Raw genomic sequence first — 20,966 nt, forward strand, 5'->3', positions numbered from 1 at the left:
AGAAGGGGTGTCATTGCCTGTGAGCTCTCCCTGGGCCTCTTCCCTGCAGCAGTGAGGTCCTGGGTGTTTTCCTCACTCTCAGCCACCCTCTCCCAGCTGGACACCCAAAGCTCCTGCCTCACAGACCAGCTCTGGGCTTTGGCTGAGGAGGGAGGAACCAGTGGTCACATGGCATCTCCACCCAGGTGCAGCCGGTGGCTTCCAGGACAGGACAGACCAGGCCAGGCTCAGTCAGGGCCCCTGCGTTAGCTCAGTGGGTTTATTGAGGCCAGAGGCACAGCTGACAGCACGGTCACTGGAAAAGCCTGGCCCAGGGCTCTTGGCGCAGGGCTGGGAACATCTCACCAAGGAAGAACTTTCCCTTCCCAGTTCACAAAGCCTCCATTGTCCTTCTCGCAGAGCGTGGAGAGCACGTGCAGCATCCCTCTGACACTCGCCTCCACCGTCACTGGGGCCTGTGGGTGGGGGAAGCAGAGTGAGGTGGGGGAGCTGACTTTGGGAGCATCCCAGGACCCCAGGGGCCCAGAGACAGGACCAAGTTGAGCCCTTGGCCCAGCTGGAGTTCCCTTGAACTGTCCCTCCCCTGAGTGGCATGAATTTTCTTGTGTGTCCCAAGGCAGGGGGTGTGCAAAACACAGCTGTGTTGTGATGCATGACCTTCACCCTGGTGCACGTAACACAATTCATGAGGTGGGAGTGGGGCCAAGGGGTGTGAGTGGGGGAGGGGCTCTGGGCTGGGACAGAGGGTTGGGATGCAGGAGTGTGAGGGCTCTGCCTGGGAGTTTGGGCTTTAGGGAAATGCTGGAAATTAGGGATTTGGGCTACCAGAAGATGTGGAAGGTGCTCAGGACTGGGGGGTGGGTGTGGGGATGGGGGTCCCCGATCTGGGCTGGGGAGCTGGAGTGGGTTTCAGCTCTTGGCTAGAGAGTGGTAAGTTGAAGTTGTCCAGAGTCCAGGATGGGCTTTGGGCTTTGGGGGTAAATGAAGATACTGGGTGGAGAGCACAGACATGACTGCATGCAAGTACCTGTGAGCTGGTGCCCATAAAAACCCCAGAGCAGCAGCAGCAGCAGCTCTGCTCACCTTCACTCTGGGATGCCAGCAGCTTGAGGAACCAAGCAAGCGGCAGCAGGAGGTTGGAAGCCCAGAGCACAGCATGGAATCCCTGAGGGCCTCTGAGTGGGACACGATCCCTCCACGCAGGGCAGAGGCGGAGGGCAGGATGGGTTCCAGCACAGCCATTACCCCTACAATAAACATCTGCTCCTAACACTTGGCAATCACTGTCCTCTCCGAGCGAGGCACCTACCTGGATGGAGTCAGAATTCCCCATGTCTGTCTGCACCCAGCCAGGATGGACAGCGACACTCAGGATCCCGTCTCCACCATACCCCAAGGCCTGGCACTTGGTGAGCATGTTCAGAGCAGCCTGCAGGTGAGACACCATGAGCAGAGACAGCAGAGTGTGTGGGAGGGAATGAGCCTTGTAGGAAACGACCCACCCTCCCGAAGGGAGGGATGGGAGAGACAGAGAGACAAAGGTGTGAGAGCAGAGCTCCTTTTGTTTTTGTCCTTCTATGTGCAGAATAAACTTTATGTGCACTGAAGCATGTGTGGATGGCACCCACCAATGAAAACACACGCTGCCGGCTGTGCGCGCTCTGCTGATCACCTGGGTGGCATGTGAGTTTTTCCAGGATGACTGCCCAAGGACTCAGCCTGTCAGAAACACTAGTGAGAAGAAAACACTCGTGGGAGCTGCAGTCTCTGATGGGCTCAATGAGGACAGCAAGCCACCGAGATGCAGGTGTGGCTGCACTCTGATGAGCCACTGATGCTGACAGGCCTGCAGTGAGCCGTGACAGGTGAGCACACATGAGAGCTGTGCTGAGGCCGCTCTCTGTTATGCAGGATCTGGGCAGTTAGAGGAAAGTGGAAATGTGACATCGATGCTCCTTTGGGGTACCCGACATTTGAGCCAGACGCAGCAAGGATCTGACCCCCTTGAGTTGAACTGGGGATGGTCTCAAAATGGGGTATGTCCACCCCAGGGGGGATAGAATTCATAGCTCCGCAGTGACCTTCCCTGAGCTGAGACTGGCTGGACGGGGGCTGAGCTGCCCTGGCCCCTCAGAGTGTGAGGATTTCTCCAGCGGGATACAGGCACAACAGAAAGTTCCTCACCGGATGGGAACTCTGATCTGAAGCCCAAGTGAATTGCAGGCAGACAAAAATCTGCCAGCCCTGCCCAGCACAGCGCTGGAGGCTGGAGTGGTGGCAGTAGGATGGGGAACAAGGGGAAGACACCGACTGACAGGGGTTTGTGCAAGTAGCAGACCCAGGCAGCAGTCCGGCCCTGCTGGGTGTGCCCTGTACCTTGCTGCAGCGATAGGAGATGACTTGTCCCAGATGCCAGAGGTAGAGATTCCGGATGGAGCCAGCCTCGCTGGACATGTTGACGATGGCCGCCTTGCTGCAGCTCAGTCCTGTCTGGGGGCTTCCCTGGGCAGCCTGCTTCAGCAAGGGCAGGATGGCCTGGGCAGTGGGGAGAGCAGAGCAGCCGTGAGGTCAGAAAAGGAACCAGCCTCGTGCTCGTGAGACAAGCCACTAGAATGCGGTGGGTCTCTGCTCTTTCCCCTGAAACCCAGCCCCTGGCCAGGCCAGAAGTAGGAGCCCCACACAGGCAGGTGTGGGGAGCTGTGGACCCTGCTCATGCCCAGGTAGGAGCCCAGAATGACCCAACTCATGTTCCCGCCTTCAGAGTCCCCATCCAGGGCAGATAGATGGGGGGTCTGCGGCTCCCCACAGCTGCCCACATGGCTCTGAGCATGGCCCAGCTGCAGCTCCTCAGCTGTGAGTCTTTGCTGGGCAAGGCTGCAAGCCAGAGCCAGGGCAGGGGAAGAGTCATGTGGACATCTCTGGGAACCCCCCCTATATCCTGAGCAGGAGGCCCCGGGATCAGGGACTCAGGCTGGATGTTGCTCCCCCACCTGCCTACCCTGGGCAGGTCAATGGTTTGAGTTGCCCAGCCAGGCTACAGCTTGTGGCTTGGCCAGGAGCCAGGGTGTGTGGGGAGAGGAGTGGAAGGATGAGGACCAGGGAGGGCACAGAGCCTCCCCACAGCCCTGCCGGGGTTGGAAGAATCTCTTTCCTCTGCTCTGAGGCATCTCCCCACCAGCTGCCCTTGGCGTGAAGCTAACTGGTCTGTGCCGTCTCCGCAGCAGGTGCCTGAACCCCCCGCCTCTGGCCACACAAGCCCTGACTCCCCGGCCTGTTCCACACTCGGTCTCTGTACACAGGCCAGTGACAGACCCACCCAGCGTGGAGCCCTCCGAGCCTGTCCTGCCCCCCCCCAGCCCCTTGTGCGCTGCCACTTGCAGCTCGTATGGCACCTGGAGTGAGCCCACTTGGGGCCATCAGTCTGCTGAGCACCAGCAGAGATGGGTGTGTAGTGAACACACGGGGAAGCTCATTTTTTGGGCTGTCGAGTTTGTGCCAGTTCCTGCCGCCACTCAGACCCAGGTGCCCATTTGTGAGCCTCATGGGCTGCCCAGGGTGTCCAGGGGCTTTACAGAGATGCTCACAAGCACTCGGTGCCTTTGGTAAAAGAGGGAACCAGCCCTGATAGCCCCTTCCTGCTGCTTATCCCACTGGGGACTATTTGTCAAGGAGAAAGGACACGTTTCTGTCCTCACAGTTCGAAGGGCCGTAGTTCCTGGCTGTGGACCTACGTCCATGAGCCCCAGCCCGGCCAGCCAGAGACCATCTCGCAGCTCCGTGCTGCAGTCACCCTCAGCCCCGGAGCAGACAGATGCCCCTCTGCCGGCTGGGCCACATCTGAGGGGATGGGGAGAGAGTCCTCTTAAGGCCACACATAGTGGTGGGACTGGGGAGACAGAGGTCTCTCAAGTAAGGGAACTGGGGCTTCATGAATGATGCTGTCCTTGCACTGATGCTCTGGGTGTGAAAAGTGAGGGATTGAAGCAGTGTGTGTGCAGAGCCAGGGCCATGCAGGGATCTGGGGTGAGGTTTCATTTCTGAGAGGTTCAAGTCCCTCAATACACTTGCAGCCTTTGTGTTCCCAGCCAAGGCCCCATATTGACCCAGTGACCCAAACCCAGGGAAGGGAGGACTCCTGGCCCAAGCACTGTCAAACCCTGGTGCATCTGGCCACGTGCTCTCTGTCAGGGCCCTTACCTGGCTCACCAGCAAGGGCCCCGTCACATTGGTCGCGTACACCAGGGCCATGTCCTCTGGTGTCTCTGACTCCAGTGTGTTCAACTTCACTATCCCAGCGTTGTTTATCAGCAGATTGAGCCCCGAGCCTTTCAGGTGTGTCTCAACTCTGGCTGCCGCCGCCTTGATGCTGGCTGGTTCTGTGACATCTACAGCGACAGAGCAGGGGGTCAAGAGCATGATTCCTCCTCTCCGATGTCACCCCCACCAGAGCACAGCCCCCTGGGCCAGAGGGCTTCTTCCATTGGGCTCAGAGGTGGGAGAGGGGTTGGGGAAAGGAGGTGGGGGTTGGGGACTGCTGCTGGGTCCAGGCATGGGGAGCTGTGCTGGAGCAACAAGAGGAAAAGCTAGTTCAGAGAGACAATTATGATCAGTTCCTTGGACAATCTGAGTAGCCCAGAAAATGGAAATGTGCTGGAGTTGGTGATTAGTTCATACGCGCGGAGTTGATCTCACTTAGACAAAGGAAGTGGATGATTTAGAATTGCTTGTGATGCATTGTAGGTGAGAGAAGTCCCCAGCTGGACGTGCAGGGCTCCATCCCAGAGGTGGGAATGCCAGACAGAGCTGCCCATGTGTGACTCTCACAGGAGGAACCTGCCACATGGTGGTCCTGGGGCTTTCCAGCCTCTCCAGAGCCAACCAACCCTGCCAGAATTTCCACTCACACCTGCCTCCTCTGGGGCTGGTGAAGGTATCAATGAGCTCTCAGCGATTATTGACTCTGGTCCTGTTCTCCTCACTGGGACTGGGTGAACCTGGGAGGGGGGATGCAGAGGGGGATAGGAACAGGAAGAACATGCTGCAGGGAGATGGAACCTCAGCTCTGGGCCTGGGGCCGGGCACCCACCCAGCGCAATGATCACCAGGTTCGGATGTTTGGCCTCCAGCTTCCGCAATTCCTGAAAAAGAATGAAGTAAATGGTTATTGACATTGGGCCCATGCCCAGGGCCATGCTGGGCAGGATCCAGATCCCCACTGACCCTGGGAACCAAGTCAATGTCTTAACTGCTTTTCTCCACCAAGCCTCCTTGTACAACAACCTGCCCTGGTTTCTGTACCAGTAGGAGGCTTCTAATTGCCCCTGAGCATTTCCAGTGCCATTGTCTAACTCAGTGTGATGGAGTCTGGGACACAAATCACTTCCCCATCATTCATGGGGACTGGGAGGAGGCTTTTGGAGGTCAGTTCCCCCAGGGGAGGTAAGGGGGGTTCCCCCCAGCCGCTGGGATCTGGCAGTGTCTCAAGTTCTCAGGAGTTGGTTGTGAGTGGGGATTTTGTCAGCTGTGGAAGGAGCTGGTGCCATGACCCAGAAGTTACTCAGAATCTGCAGTTCTCCAGGCTGGGTGTGGGAGCAGAGCTGAGAAGACAGAGGACCTGAGGTAGTGGCAGACAAGGGAGGTGTCAGACTCATGAATTAGGCTCACTGGAGGCTGGTGGGACTGGGTATTGCTGTGCTATAGTCATTATTCACCTATGCTGGGCAAGACGATCCACAGCCCCTGGGTCGGTGCCCCAGGCTCACCAAATGCTGCCACATCCTCACTGCTCTGGGACCTGAGCTGCCAGGTGTAGAGGGTTTGGGGTGCAACTGTGCACCTTCGAGCTGGAGAAGGGTCTGCAGTCATTGCCTGCTCCAGTGTGTGGGTCTCAGCCCCAAGTGCTGCAACACTGGAAGCCCCTTGCGCAGCTTCTGCTTCCCCCTCCAGCTACTGCTAACTCCACCCCCCTTGCCCCGTTCTCACCTGCATTTGCTCCCCTGCTGGGTCCTGGCAGGTGGCAAAGACCCACTCTGGTGGGTTGGAGTTCCCCAGAAGCTGCTTGATCAGTTCCAGGCCGATTCCTTGATTGGCCCCTGTCACCAGAACACTGCGGAGATTTAAACCAGCCATGGCACCTCCCTGCCTCTACTCAGTGAGAGCTGCACTAGTCAGAGCCCTGAGTTCCCTGCCTGCTCACAGCTGGGGTTATGGAATGATACATCCAGGGAAATAACTCTGCTGCTATCAGGTGACAAAACAGAAAGTGCTCCAATACGCCAGACCTTATTTGTCTATTTGTTACTCCTCCTCTCAGGTGAGCGGGTTGGTCGGTTTGGTTTGGTTTGCTACTTACTCATGTTTTGGTGCAGGGCCAATCAACTTCTGGCTGCCTTCCTGTGCAGAAGGGCAACACCACTGCGGTGACCGTGCTGTGACCGAGGAGTCACTGCAATGAAGATCCATTTTCCACAGCTGTCAGAGGTGCTGTACGCAGAAGAGGGAGAAAGTGGGACTGGGTGAAGGACTGTAAGATTATGTAGATGGAGGCCAGGATTTTGCAGTAGAGTTCTGTGGCTTGTTGATTTTGGCTCCAAAGCGGAGGGCAAGGCTGTGCACGGCTAAGGATGTAGACGTGTATTTGTAGAGGCAATGACAATGGGTCAGGTGCCTGTACCCAGCCCCGCTAGAGCTGGAGAAGATCTTACACTGTTGCAAGAGACAAGGTCGGGTTCTTCTCAAGGAGTCTCTTCCACAATCCAAGGCAGCACTTTCCCGAGAGTGACCGTGTTTCCGTTTGCTGAATATGGGACACCTGTAAAATTCCTCAAGTTTGAGCAAGTTCAGTTGGATTCCAGCAGAACGCAGCCTGCAGGGTCACACGCCCAGCCCAGATTTTTGTCAGGGTTCCCATCACAATGTGCCCAGCAGCAATTTTTGTAATGTGTGTGGGAGGAAAGGGACAGGAGCTGCTTCCAGCCACAGCATATGGGGTGGGTGGGAGGGATAACTTGGCCCTTGTCTTTGCAGAGCTCTTCTTTTCTCCCCACCCTCCGCTGAGGCTGGAAACAAGTTGTCCTTTCTCGTCTGCACAGAGTCAAAAGGCAGCAAAGAGCTCCAGGCTGCTGCTGTGCACCGACATAAGCCAGCCACCTCCTGTCCCCAGCTCCAGTGTGGACAGGCATTCTGTCTGTCCTGTCCGTGCGCCTGGATCATTTCTGTGTTTCCAGTTTCCATAGGCTGCTTTCCAGGTTGGGTCTATCACAGAGGCAGCATATTGCCTTCTGCCCTGGAAATGATCCCGTGTGCTGATTCTCAGCCAGTCACTCCCAGGCTGCTCTGTGGAGCACTGGTGCTCCATGCAATGGGAATGGTTGTTCTGGGAAAGAATTTCCATGCTCGTGATGAACTCTTTCATATTCAAATTCGACACATTAACATGTGGTTTCACTCAGGATGCAAATTTTCTGAGATACTGTAGGGGCTCTTTTGCATACTTGGCTTCATCTAATTCTTGACTCCCCCCCCCTCCGTTCCGCCCCTCTTCTCTCTGATTTACCGACGTTGATAATGATTTTTTTCTGATTTTTCAACCTTGATGACTATTTTTGGTTCTCTGTGCCTTAAATATTGAGTGTGTTCTGCTATGGCTCTGGTCTGAAGAAGTGAGTCTGTCCCACGAAAGCTCACCTAATAAATTATTTTGTTAGTCTTTAAAGTGCTACTTTACTGCTTTTTTTGTTCCAGAGAGAGAAAGTTTAATTAAACTCCATTTGTAAAACCACTCTGGACGTGGGGAGGAAAAGGAACTGGGGAAGCCGGGTTTGTCCTGCAGGGGTCTGAAGATCAATGACTCAAAAGAGAGTGTTTGTCACTTGCATGCAGAGGAACGGCAAAGCCCAGGGCAGGAACAGGAGAGTGTTTGTGCTGCCAGCAGGAGAGGTCTCACTCCATCCGTCTCCTCAGGCTGAAGGCAGGTGGTAACAGGAGCCTTTTGGGTACCCACAGCTTTGAGTGTCTTCCTTTCCCACAGTGGCCTATTTTCAGGATCTGCTTCTTCTCAAGCAACCCCTTTCTCCTTCTCCACAGCCCAACTTCTGTCTGATACATGCAGGATGTGGGGCCACTTTAGCCTCTCTTTTGCAGGGGCTATGGGAGTGTGCCACTTCAGAAGATGCTGTGATGTGGGGGGTATGTGTGTGTGTTTATGTGAGTGGCTCACAGAGGGTGTGGGGCTCCTGCTGGAGGTAAGTTGGCAACCAGGTAACACCTTTGTACTGCAGACAAAGGGGGAGGTCGAGCCCAAGGAGTTTAAATTGAAACTGGGAGGTGGGAAGCAGTTCGTCTGGGCTGGGAGGGAGAGAGACAAAGGAGGGGGGAAGGACCCAGCTCTGGGGGCCCTCAGGGCCTCCTCTCACCAGCATGGATTGGACTGGCTGCCTCTGCCTGCTGTACTGACTCCTCTGTAAGATGCTGTGTCCTGTCAGCTAATAAACCTGCTGTTCTCCTGCTGAGTAAGAGTCACTCCTGCCTGTAGATGGGGTGCAGAGTTTGGGGAAGCCTGAACCCCATGACAGATACAAATGAGGCAGTGATATGAATATGCAGCAACTCATTCATATGAAGCCAACCTCAGGCACTTCAAGAGCACCAGTGATGCACAATTGCTGAAGTGACCCTGTCTGATTTTAAAAGCCCACATTTTCATTTATCTTGAGATTGACAGTCAGGAAAAAGGGCTTTACCCCAGCTAGGATTTGCACACAGAATCCTTGGCTTCAGAGGCCCACGCCTTATCCATTAGGCCACTCAGGTAGGTAGAAGCAATAAGGGATAAATTTCTCTCTCAAAAACGTACGTTTCTTACCTTGGAAGACAAAACATTTGCTCTTTCTTTGTGTTTGTTCTTTCTTTGTTCAGAATCTGAGAAATGCCCAGAGATTAACTCTGCAGTAGCAACAAAGCAGTGACCCACACTCAGCTAGATGTTAAGTTACCATCCCTGGTCATTCACTAGGAAGGGACATGTAGGTGACAGGTTCACAATGGCCATGAAAGGCAGCTGCTCAATGGGCTGGACACCATGAGCTGCTTGGCTCTGAGACACACCGAGGATCTTTCTGGCACCCAGAGGAGCGTGTAAAGAAAGGGACGTTGTCATGATCATTTCTCCTCTCCTCCTGTACCTACAATGAAGGCAGCAACAATATTGGAAAGACAAAGAAGCCTTTGACGTGGCCTAATCAGAAAAGCATCCCAGGAAGCACAAACTGCTAGAAGTTATGAGGAAGGGAAACCTTCCAATCTGGCTCAGCATGAGCATATTTAGGAATTAGACCGGAATTTCTCTTTTCTTTCTCTTGTAACAGTTCTGGACTCCTGCACCAATATCACCTCGAAATACATGCAAATGATCTTTTTGTGGGGAATAAATCTCAGCTACTGGAGTTTTGATTGACATTTGGGGACTCTGTGCGAGGAAACGTGCAGGGAACTGGGCTTGTTGAAATCGTGAGGTCCCTTCCACTTCTAGTACTCTGTGAAAGAGACTGGAGGATAGTCACCCCTTTGATTTACTGAGGGACTCATGAAGGAGCTCAGTCTGATAAGAGGGTCTACAGCTGTGTAATGTAAGCCTTTTGTCAGAATGAGTCGGCAGCAACCAGGGTCTGTTTCAACATCGAGGGGTCCCTTTTCATCCATTTCACATAGAACCGGCTGGAGCCCCCACCCAGAAGCCTGGGAAATTTGCACAGCCCTGGGTGCCTCGCAGGGGCAATGCTTCCCCACTCACAAGCACAGAGTCTGAGTGTAGAAAATGAGCTTTTAATGAAAGAGGCAGAAAAGTCATATGGCATAAGCTGGGGAAAATACCACACCCAGAGTTCACAACCAAGCCTCAAGTAAGTATCCCAGCTCAAGCAGATGGAGCAGTGCCCTTTCCCTCTCAGGCTCAGCCGTCCTATACTGGAAAGAGCCAATCCACACACCCAAGCTTTCTCCCTATCCACTTCAAATGCCCCACTTCCAAGTCTCCCCAGTCCCTGCACTCCCTGACACATCACTTTCGACTTGTCTACACTCACCCCTTCATAAAACAAAACAGGAAGAAGGGACATTTGAATAATAGGTGGTCCTTTCGACAGGCCCCCCCAAACAAATGGTACAAGATTCGAAAGTGGCACTTTTCAATCGCCCTGTGCTCCATTATGCTTACGAGGCACTGCACGTTGATGGCAGCACCTCATTATCATCTTCCGACCTCACTCATCACCATGCCCCTTCCGAAAGGAACAGGCTAGTGTGGACATGGCCCTTGCTGCATTCCCTCTCTGAACTGGAGGTAACGCAACCTTCGTGCTGGACCGGCGTTCCGCATCCCCTGCCAGCTGCCCACCCGCCGCTCACACCTGCTGGCTGCATCTCACACCAGACGTCCCTCTCCTGTCTTGTGGGTTTTGCAATAGACAGAACCCTGTGTTTGAAGCACTCCAGGGCTTCAGCTACCAGCTCATAGGGGATTTCGATTCACACTGGTATTCAGCTCTGCATCGAGGTGCAGCATCTCGGTATTCACCAGGATGAATTCTAGCAGAATAGTTATTGACCCATTTTTAGGTCCACCTTCTAACAGCGGGGGGAAGAAATAGTCAAACCAGTTTTACCGCTGTATAGCCCAAAGGCTTCCAGCAAGCTGAATCAACCACTAGTCCTACCCTTTTTCACTTCATAATGTTTCCATGAAGGGATCCCTCTGTAATCCATATCTGACACAGCAGTCATGAGTGCCCTGTAGCCCACAACAACTTCAAGCACTGGTGAGATTCCTCAGTTCTTACATTGGGTAAAGTCATAAAATGTGACTTTCCAACAACAAGCTATTTACAAGAGATGAAAACGCTTTGCTTCACTTGCTCCCATCAGGCTTTGTTTTCAAGGCATTACATGGGCTCACCTTTACATTTGAGGACACATTCCCCAAATCCTTCAGCAGTACAAAGCTCCTGTTGGCACATTCTTTACAGGAAGAAGAAAATTTCTGAGAAGCAGGAGATTAGCTGGTGTCTCCCTGCAGAGAGTTCATGAGCAGGGCGGGGGACCGTGCATGCACTTCACCTCGCTGTGCCTCTTCACACTGACAGCCATGTGACAAAAAATCAAAAAGGGGCTACTTGCTAGTGAAGAGGAGACAGTAAGGTGTGTTCTGGGGCACTCAGAAATCCCAATGTCAGACTGTCAGGGTTTAAATGAGTAACAACCCTCCAGACCACCCTCTGGCAAGCAGGTAATGAAGCCAAGGTCTCTGATGAGGCAACTCCCTGCAGCCCTATTGACAGTCCCAGAGCAGCTGACTGGCTGGCTGGCCCTACTTTAGCCAGCACAGGAATGAAAAGCTGTGTAAACAACCAGGGAGAACTTACAAATGTTACAGCTTCTTTCCAAGGCCATTGATGACCTCTGTCCCTACACAACTTGCAGGGGAAAGAAGAACCAGGCAGCAGTTCTCTGTCTGTGCTGGAGTTCACAGAAGCAATGAATGCTGGTTTCCCTCCCCTGGGGCTCAGCGGGTACAGTTACAGACCCCTCTATCTAGCACCCGATTCTCACTCTGATAATCTCTTGGTTGATCTGGAGCTGCTGAACTTGTTGAGGGTATTTCATGTCCTCCAGAAGTTACTTTCTTTCCCATTCCCAGAGTCTGGGCTGGGCTGAATGGGTGGTGAACCAGCCAGAGGGGAATTTTAACCCAAACTTGGCTCTTCTGAGCATCTCGAGCACAATGGTTCTCAACTTGTTCACTACTGTAGGCTGCATATGAAACCACAGTGCATAATGTGGGCTGTGTCCAATACTACCTGTGTGTTTGTGAGGATGTCACAAGTGGGTGCTGACTGAGCTGCAAACAGGTCACGGATTGTGAACCACTGCTGTGGTGCGGAGCTACTGGAGCTGATGTGGAGGCAGACAGAGGAGGCAAGTGTCCTTTTGCACACAAACAGGGCAGAGCAGGAACAAGGGAACTCAGCTTTTCAATCTTCTAAGCTGAGTGTGACGCTCCTCAGGGACACCCAGGATTGTGAGGGACCTGCTCCCACCAGCCTGTGGTACCGTACAAGCAAGGCACGAATAAACTTCCACACACTTTATTTCCAAAAGTGAGACCTCTTGACAAAGCTGCTGCACCATTTTGTAGCTCTCTGTAAGGCCCCTGTGAATCTTCTAACTTCTTCTTCATGTTTTCTGTGTTTCCAGACTGCCAGCAGCCTGGATTCACAGTTCTAGTAGTTACAAGCAGTCTTACACCTAAAGCACCACATTCCCTCCCCTCTTGAGAAGCCTCTTCATTTTAAAATAAAACTGATTCTAACTACAGCAACAAATATGGAATAAGCCACTATACTGTTGGCAGAAATCCTACATCGAAAGCACTGGAAATACGACATAACATGGTCTCTAGTCTAGACAGGTGGTCGTTTGGATCTGGCAGACCTTCTCTCAAATCCAGTTCCTGATGCAATATCTTGTTGTGTTGGCAACTACGGTGAAGTCATCCAATGGGGTTGGGTGTTGGCATCATCTCCTTTTGGTGCACAAGCAGGTTTCCAAAGGACCCCGCAGACTTTGAAATCCCCCTATTCCTATCAGCAGAGCAGCTGGCCATTAGCATGGTTATTTTGAGGTTTTGGCCAAATGTGGCCACAGCCCATTTGTCCTTATTGATCCCCATGACATTTCTTTTGACCCCACCCTGCAATTTATCCAAGTCACTCAGGACCTTATGCCTACCCTCCAGCAGATCTACCTCTTCCCCTAGTTTAGGGTCATCTGCAAGTTTGCTAAGGGTGTAGTCCTGCCCCTCATCCAGCTTTTCAATAAAGATGTTGAACCGTGCAAGACAGAGAACTGATCATGAGGACATTATATTTGAAACCCATCTCCAAACAGAGATGTCAGTTCCAACACTTGGGGTCTGGCCATCAATGCAGCTTTCTATCCATCTTCCAGTTCATGAAGAGATGGCAGTGGTGGGATTTGAACCCACGCCTCCAATGAGACTGGAGTCTAAATCCAGCACCTTAGACCACTCGGCCACAATGCCTACAAAAGGCACCTCCAGCGAGCATCAACCTCTCTTGATATTTCCTGAGTTTCAGAACAGTTTACACCAAGAGTACATAGGAAGTTTTAAAAAGCCTCATATGTCATACCTAGTGAAAATGTCAGCATGTTTTCAATAAAAGGGGGCTGTGACACAGTATTCCAAAAAGATGGCTTTTAGCACATCCTAACCTTCCCCTGACGTCTCTCTCGGCTGCTTTTTATCCCAGATCACACTGACACACAGAGGAAGGTGATAGGGATTACTGGTCATGATACTCTTAAAGCTGGAGTCACAGTTCCTGGGTGCAGCTGCCATCCTCTGCTCTGGCAGCTGAGCCTTTGAAGGGCTCCCCACGTGGGCAAGGGTGAGCAGTGACTTGTGGATGTACGTGATGGGAGGGGAACCCAACCCAGATAGAACTTCTGTAGCAGAGTGGCTGTTACATTTGCTTTACACGTGCAATGTACTTGTTTAAAGCCCCATGAAAACAGCAGTGCTTTGGTTGCTTTGCTCCCCTTTGGGGCTGAGAAGAGCTGGTCTCATTCTGTCTCCGGGGTAAACCCAACTGCTGTGTGAAAAAGGGTAGAGGTATCAGCAGAGCATATACGTCGCTCTCAGACTGGGGAAGCTACACAAGTTCAGCCGGTCTTTTTCAGGAGGCTTGTGTCTTGGCCTCCTCTGCCCTTGAGGATTGACCTACTGAGGCCGGCTCTCCTGCTGGCCTCCTTTGCGTGACTTGCTAAAGGAAGAAGTGAGGCTGGAACGGGGCAGAAGAAGGAAGTAAAGCTGAGGCAGGCAGGAGAGCAGCTTAGCACCTCAGTGCAGTTAATGGAGCACCACTCTTTCTCCTGCCAAAGCCTGTGCAGGTGAGGCTGGCTGCAGGGAGGCAGAATCCTGTGCCTGTCCAATGGTGCTCCAGGAATGGCTCCTGGTAACCCAGGAAGAGAAGTGGGATTCTGGGTGGAAGGAAAACAAGCAAAGCTCTGTCTGAGTGAGTAAGGAGCAGGTCCTGGGTGGACTGGGCAGTGGTGGTCTTGAGGGGCTCTCTGTCAGCCTTGGGGCAGCAGGGACCACTGTCCCTTTGTGACTGAGCCAGGCTGGTGGTTCATGGCTTTGGATGTGTCCGGTTGTGAGCAACTGGGACCACAAACCCTCCACCTGCCTGTGTGATGGGCAGATGTACTTAATATGACATTTGAGGGAAATGGTTTAGCTGTCAAATATCAGAACCTCTTTTCTGTGTGTGAACAGCCTTTGTAGCTGGGTGCAGGATGTGTCTGTCCGTCTGTCTGTCTGTGCTACAGAGCGTGTGGTAGGTTTCTGGGTCACACTCGCAGACGATTGGGCAATACGCTGCCTCGCCTGCTTCATGTCCCATCCTGTAGCCCCTGCTGTCTTGTTGGCTCATTGGGAAAGCGAGGGGTACAGCTGAAGGCTCAGCAGCTCGGTTTTGCATGAAGTGTGGGCGTCTCAATTACCGGTAGCAGCCGAGGGCAATTTGAGGCCCTGTGGTCAACATCTAGCCTGTTAGCCCCCTTGTCTGTACGCTTCAGTCCAGGGTCATGCTGACACTGCACATCTGTGTTCTGAAGCATCTAAACGCTGGGCTTCAGATAGGCGCGTCTGTGCTTTCAAACGCTCTAAGACTGTGCTGTTCCTTTGTGCTGTGTGCTCAGAGGCACCGAAAAGGGGCAAGATGGAGCAGAGCAGGGGGATTGTGTCTGGTTACAGGACCCCAGGGGCTCCCGGGCGGGACAGTCACACGGACACCTGCCTCAGGCCCTGTGGCTGGTGCTGCAGGCTGATCTATTGCTCTCAGTGTCAGAGAGAGGGGAGTTTGACATTCAACCCCACAGGCAAGTGTCTGCCCCTTTCCCAGCTGTGCACAGCCCAGCTCATCCCAGCTGCTGGGAGAGACCAGAGCCCCTGAGCCAGCCTTGGGGACAGGCCCTTCTCTCACAGGCAGCTGCCCATGTCAGTGGCTGCAGCTGAACCAGGGCTTCCCCCACCTCGTCCCCATGTCTGGCCGGGGCACTGCACCCCAGCTGTTTTTGGGGCCCTGCTCATCCCAGGAAGCCGCACTGCAGGGGACAGGAGTGAGAGTAGAACTGTTGGGCCAAATCTGCCCATCCTGTTTCCCTGGCCAACCAGCGAGGTGCAGAAAGGTTCCTGGCAGGATTGACTTTGGGAAGGATGAAAAACTTGCAGCACATGAAGATGAGGTAGTGAAGGTAATTGACTGCTAATCCATTGTGCTCTGCCTTCATGGGTTCAAATCCCACCCTCATTGCAGCTTTCTTTGTTGATTTCCAGCCCCATTGTTTGCAACTTCCAGCACACCTGAGTTTGCTGCCTCCCAGCTCCTGTGTTGGGCAGACTCCAAGCACAGGACACCTCTGTGAGGCTGAGCTGAGCTCTGGCTGACAGAGGTTGGGGGTGGGATGATTTCATTTGCCCTGAAAGTGCCAAGCCTGACTGAAGTGTCAGCTCCACTCAGCTCTGCCCCCTTCAGGGCTGCTGTGTGGGGCTAAGCAGGGCCCCAAACACAGCCAGGGGTGTAGTTCCCTGGCAAGGAGGGGGCAGCCCTGACTCAGCTGAGGTCAGGCACAGGTGCAGCTGCCTCTGAGTGAAGAGCTGGTTCCCCAAGGCTTGATGCAGTGCTCTGGTCTCTCCCAGCTCCTGGGCTGGGCAGTGCACATCTGGGAAAAGAGCAGATACTTCCGCAGGGGGAAGGAATGTTTCTCTGCCCCTGACAGCAATAGATCCAGCCACAGGGCCTGGGGCAGGTCTCCATTCAACTGTCTCACCCTGGGCAAGTCCTGAGTTCTTCTGTGCTTCTCAGCAGCTGGGGAAAAGCCTCTTTGGGACATATCTCCTGCCCCACAGCTGAAAGGAGCACACAGGAGCTGCTGGGTTCAGCTCCCAGGGGTGCCGGGCTGCTACCTTCTGCAGCACGTGGTGTTGGCCCTGAGAGGACATGGGGCTGGAGGGACCTTTGTTCTGACCCACAATGGATGTTCTGAAGGTTCACATGCTGGTGACAGGCCAGTGCTTCAGGCCCCCTGGACACTCCTGCCCTTGTGGGAAAGGAGCAGCTCTGGGCTTTCAGGTCAAACTGCACATGGCGGCTGCCACACTGTGGGGTGGCTCTTGCAGTGCTGCTGAGGGCGGCTTTGTGTGCTGTGTCTGAGACTGGAAACCCCAAGCCCCTCTGGGGTAACGACTGCAGCAGGACAGGTCAGTGTCCTGGCCCCAAAGTAGCCAGACCCACTGAAATGCTGGAGAGTCCAGGGAAACACTTCCCTGCCCCTGGGCTGTTTTCACCGGCTAAACTCCCTTCCAGCATTGATCTGAGTGAGACACTGACATGGCCACTTCCCAGCCCCAGCCCTGGGCACTCACCCACGAGCACTAGTAAATGTTCTACCCCTGGAGCGCATGACCCTCAGAATAAGCAAATGTCCTGACCCGCACAGCTCATTCCAGAGACCACAAACTCTCTGCAGCTGCCCATGGCTCCTTTCCACTGAGGCTGGTGAGATGAACTGGTTATTGTGAGTCTCCTAATGCTCCCATGAGGGGTTCAAGTCCTGCTGTACCTTTTAGCTCACCTTTGCTTGTTGTCCTGGCTGTGATGGACAAATAGGCTCTATGATGCCCAGGGGGCTGTGCAGGGGTCAGCCTGGAGGGTGGGGGGTTGCTGGGTGTCACTGTTGGCATCACCAAAAGAATTCCAAATGCCTCTGTCCAGGGGTGCTGGTGACTGGCAGTAACCTGCTGTTACTGTTCTTGGCATCCTCTGTGTTTCTGTGCCTGTCACCTGCCTGGTCACACAGATTTGCTGAGCTACTTGGGCAGGTGAGATACATGCAACAGGGCTGGTTGTGTCAACCGCACAAGTCTGCCACTTGCGAGCATTTTGGTGGGTGCTCCATGTTCTGAGAGCAGCCGCAGTGGAGATGTCGTTGTCTCTGGCAATAAGAGTTCAAACTGGGGCTCGTGGGGTAGATTTTTGTGCTTCCTTTCATGCTTACTAAACTGTGCTCTGCATGGGCTGTGCCCCAAGGGGTCTGTTCCCTCTGGGTGCCCAGAGGTAAACTCACAAATGAGCCTTTTGGGGGAAGGAGTCACTCCCGGGACCTCTCCCCTTCAGTCTCAGGGCGAATTACTGACCCATGGCTGTGGGGCTGGCATCAGCCTGGCTCACTCGTATCTTGCTTCGGTAGCTCTGAGCCAATGTGTGAGACTCGGCAGTTATGTCTCTTTGTTTCTCTGCTGCATTGGTCCTTTCTGCAGCTCCCTCTGTGGGAGGGCTCTGCCTGGCCCTGTGCCTAGCTCTGCCCCCTGCCTGGTGACTATTTACTGCTCAGAGCCACACGCTTGTTCCTGGGCCTGGGTCAGTCTATGTTGCTGCTGGTTGAGTGTGACACGGCCTAGGTGTGTCAGCCTGCACCAAGGGCATTTCTGTGTCACACTCCTGAGCCCCCTGGCTGTGGGTTTGGTTCTCCTGCCCAGTGCAGCCCATGGCAAGCAGAGCCCTGTGCATGTGCATCGTACTGCACCTTTGTGTGATGGATGGGAACAGAAACCTGAGCCTCAGAGGCTGGGAACTGAGGCAGCTGAGGGACGGGTTCGCTCAGTTTTTGTACGTTTGTAGAAGAAAGTGTGAAGTGTTTAAATCCATGTCAAGCATCCAGTGCAACCCCAAAACATACTGGAGCCAGAGGTGAAAATGGATTTCCATTAAGAAAACCATCCAAACAGGGGCATCTGGTATAGCTTCATCTGCAGTCAAGTGTTCCACCACTGAGCCAGGCTCTCTATCACTGGAAAATGGTCAGAGGTTTGTCCCCAGCCCATCTCAGCGTGGGGATTTCTCCGGCGGGATACAGGCACAACAGAAAGTTCCTTACCGGATGGGAAGTCTGATCTAAAGCCCAAGTGAATTGCAGGTAGACAAAACCTGACGGCCCTGCCCAGCACAGCGCTGGAGGCTGGAATGATGACAGCAGGATGGGGAACAAGGGGAATACACCGAGTGACAGGGATTTGTGCAAGTAGCAAACCCAGGCAGCAGTCAGGCCCTGCTGGCTGTGCCCTGTACCTTGCTGCAGTGATAGGAGATGATTTGGACCATTTCCCAGCCACAGACATTCTGGATGGAGCCAGCCATGCTGGACATGTTGACGATGGCCGCCTTGCTGCAGCTCAGCCCTCTCTGGGGGCTTCCCTGGGCAGCCTGATTCAGCAAGGGTAGGAAGGCCTGGGCAGAGGGGAGAGCAGAGCAGCCGTGGGGTCAGAAAAGGAACCAGAGTTCTGCTCGTGAGGCTGGGCACCAGAATGGAGAGTGGGTCTCTGCTCTTCCCACTGATGCCCAGCCCCCAGCCAGCCCAGAAGCAGGAGCCTCACCCAGGAAGGTGTGCGGAGCCATGGATCCTACTCATACCCTGTAGAGGCCAACAGTGATCCCCAACTCATGTCCCTGCATTCACAGTCTTCATCCAGGGCAGATTGGGGGGGTCTGTGGCTCCCCACTGATGCCCACTTGGGTCTTGCCATGGCCCACCTGCAGCTGTTCAGCAAGGAGGATTTGCCCACGCAAGGGTACCCCCACCTGCGGCAATGGACGGTCAGGTATGTACCCCACACGGCACACACCTCTGTGACATGGGGCGAGGGCACCAGACATGACTGGGAGCCCCACACCCCCAGCGGACCCCGACCTGCAACTGCACAGTAACAGCCCCAGGCCCTGCTCGAAGGTTTCACACAGGGAAAGCTGGGAAGTCAGCCCCGCCCCCAGGGCACAGTGATTTGCACTGGGCTGGTAATAAACCAAAGGGGTTGTGTGGAGGGTCACAAGTGGGACTGAAGGGCAGAAGGAGACAGAAAGGCAAAATGTTCTGCTAGTTACACCGCAGCAAATGCTCACCCTGAAAAGCTCCAGCCGGGGCAGCACAGCCCATCCCCCACTCCGTGAGAGACAGGAGATAACTCTGCCCCGGAGCTGGGCCCTCCTCGCCCCACCCCTGGGGTGTGAAGAGGGAGAAAGGAGGGTGTGGGGAGCACAGAGTGAAAGTCAGGCTGAGGGAGCAAAGGGGGGCAGGACTCCAGGCTCTGCTGGTGGGATCCTGGCACTGGGGCAGGTGGAGTGGGAGGAGGGTAGATTGGTGGAGTCTGATCTGCACACGGCAGAGGGGACAGGAAGTGAAAGGGGGTTTTTCATTCCTCTCACCCTCAATGTCCTCTTGGCAGCAACTCCAGCTTCCGTCGGGCACAATGTCTGTGCTGGGCAATGGGAAGGGGTTGTTGTGGGCAGCCCACCAGAGTGGGTCGGCCCCACAAAAGCTCATCACTTGATAAATTCGTTTGGTTGTCGTTAAAGTGCTGCAGGACGGCTTTTTGGCTGAAGACACAGACGAACACAGATACCTCCCTGTCAGGACCCACAGCTCAAGCAAGGGGGGCACCAAGGCTTAACTGGTAAAAGCGCCTGCTTTGTAAACAGGAGATCCTGGGTTCAACTCCCAGTGGTGCCTTCAACCCTGCCAGGAACCTTTCTGCCACTCACTGGCTGGCCGGGGACACAGGAAGGGCAGGTTTGGCCCAACAGGGCTATGATCACTCATGTCCCCTGCAGAGCTGCTTCCTGGGGTGAGCAGGGGACTGTGGTGCCCTGCCCTGGGAGCAGCACAGCTCAGCCCATGTGTCCCTGCTGGGTGGGTCCAGAGCAGGGCCATGGGCAGGGTCTGCAGCCTTTGCGTCTCCTCCTGTCATGCTCTGCTCCTTTCCAGCTGCTCTGTTAGCACAGGAGCTCCAGCTGGATTGGCCCCTTCTCTGCCAGGTCAGTCTGTGAGGGGCCGATGGGAGGCAGGTTCAGGAGCAGGCGTTGGCTGGGTCTGGCTGGGACTGAACATGTGGGATCAGGCAGGGGCACTTGCCTGGCACAGCTTCTTTTGGCTGCGGGGCAAAGATAGCTCTGTGATTCCCAGCCAGCGACAGCAGTGAGGGAAAAGCCTTCAAGTACATGCTGGGACAGAGTTTCTGTGCACTAGCAGCAACGCATCTGCTGGGCTCTCCTGCTGTACAACAGGGTCTGGTTCAACTTCTTCTTGTCACATGGGTGCTGGGCTTATCTGTAAGAGAGGTTATAGGAGAAAGAGATGAGCCCTTCTGGGCATAAGAGTGAGCCCCACAAACAGAGGCATTCATGCTTCTGCCTGGTTTTGAACCAGGAACCTTTTGCATGTTAGGCAAATGTGATAACCACTACACTACAGGAGCTCTACTTTTTTGCCTCTTGCCCTCCCCTAAATTGCATCCTCAAGCCACGGCTTGCCCTGCCACATGTGGATGGGGGACCTTATAGAAATTGAGGGAAGTATTTTACTGGCTCAGCTGCTCAAGGAGAGGGAAGCAGCTGCACTCACAACTGGGACTTTCAATATCAGCTCTTCCAGAATTGAGGTCCTGACCGGTTATGCAAATAGGACATGCAATATTTAAGTCTGCACCTCATTTGCATTTCCTATCGGCCACATTTCCACGCCACTTCCAAAAGGGCTGGGCACTGTAGCCACAGCCTTGCTGTGTAGCTGCTCCACGGGACTTTTTGAAAGAACTGTGGCTTTTCTGAAATAAAACTCTCTAGTACAGACATAGCCATGGGGAAAGAAGTAGTAAAGGAGAGCCAGGCTGCAGCCAAAACAATTGCAACAGCTTATAACAAAGAAATGTGTGTGTGCATAACAGAACACAACAATTCTTTTAACAACTACAGAACAAACAAATGTTCAAACACCAGTTTTACTCTGAATTTGTGTTATTCACTTACACAAGGACAAGGGTTTGAGTGCTCTGCCACTTG

At 53.9% G+C, this 20,966-nt stretch overlaps 1 protein-coding gene and 3 non-coding genes across 4 annotated transcripts; 1 reads left to right on the forward strand and 3 right to left on the reverse strand.

Moving 5' to 3' along the window:
* Nucleotides 1–341: 341 nt before the first annotated feature.
* Nucleotides 342–6,129, reverse strand: LOC142005150 (C-signal-like). The gene is made up of 6 exons (XM_074982839.1): nt 5,983–6,129; nt 5,087–5,138; nt 4,198–4,385; nt 2,377–2,535; nt 1,310–1,429; nt 342–455 (listed from the first exon to the last, which is right to left on the reverse strand). Exons 1-6 carry the CDS (start codon nt 6,127–6,129, stop codon nt 342–344), a joined length of 780 nt encoding a protein of 259 aa, XP_074838940.1.
* Nucleotides 6,130–13,014: 6,885 nt separating this feature from the next.
* On the reverse strand, nt 13,015–13,096 carry TRNAL-UAG (transfer RNA leucine (anticodon UAG)). The gene has a single exon. It is a non-coding gene; the product is annotated as a tRNA-Leu (tRNA).
* A 6,468-nt stretch (nt 13,097–19,564) lies between these two features.
* Nucleotides 19,565–19,638, forward strand: TRNAT-UGU (transfer RNA threonine (anticodon UGU)). Its single transcript has one exon. It is a non-coding gene; the product is annotated as a tRNA-Thr (tRNA).
* Nucleotides 19,639–20,310: 672 nt separating this feature from the next.
* TRNAV-AAC (transfer RNA valine (anticodon AAC)) lies at nt 20,311–20,383 on the reverse strand. Its single transcript has one exon. It is a non-coding gene; the product is annotated as a tRNA-Val (tRNA).
* Nucleotides 20,384–20,966: the final 583 nt, after the last annotated feature.

The sequence above is a fragment of the Carettochelys insculpta genome, chromosome 33 (genome assembly GCF_033958435.1).
Source record: "Carettochelys insculpta isolate YL-2023 chromosome 33, ASM3395843v1, whole genome shotgun sequence".
Classification (NCBI taxonomy): domain Eukaryota; kingdom Metazoa; phylum Chordata; order Testudines; family Carettochelyidae; genus Carettochelys; species Carettochelys insculpta.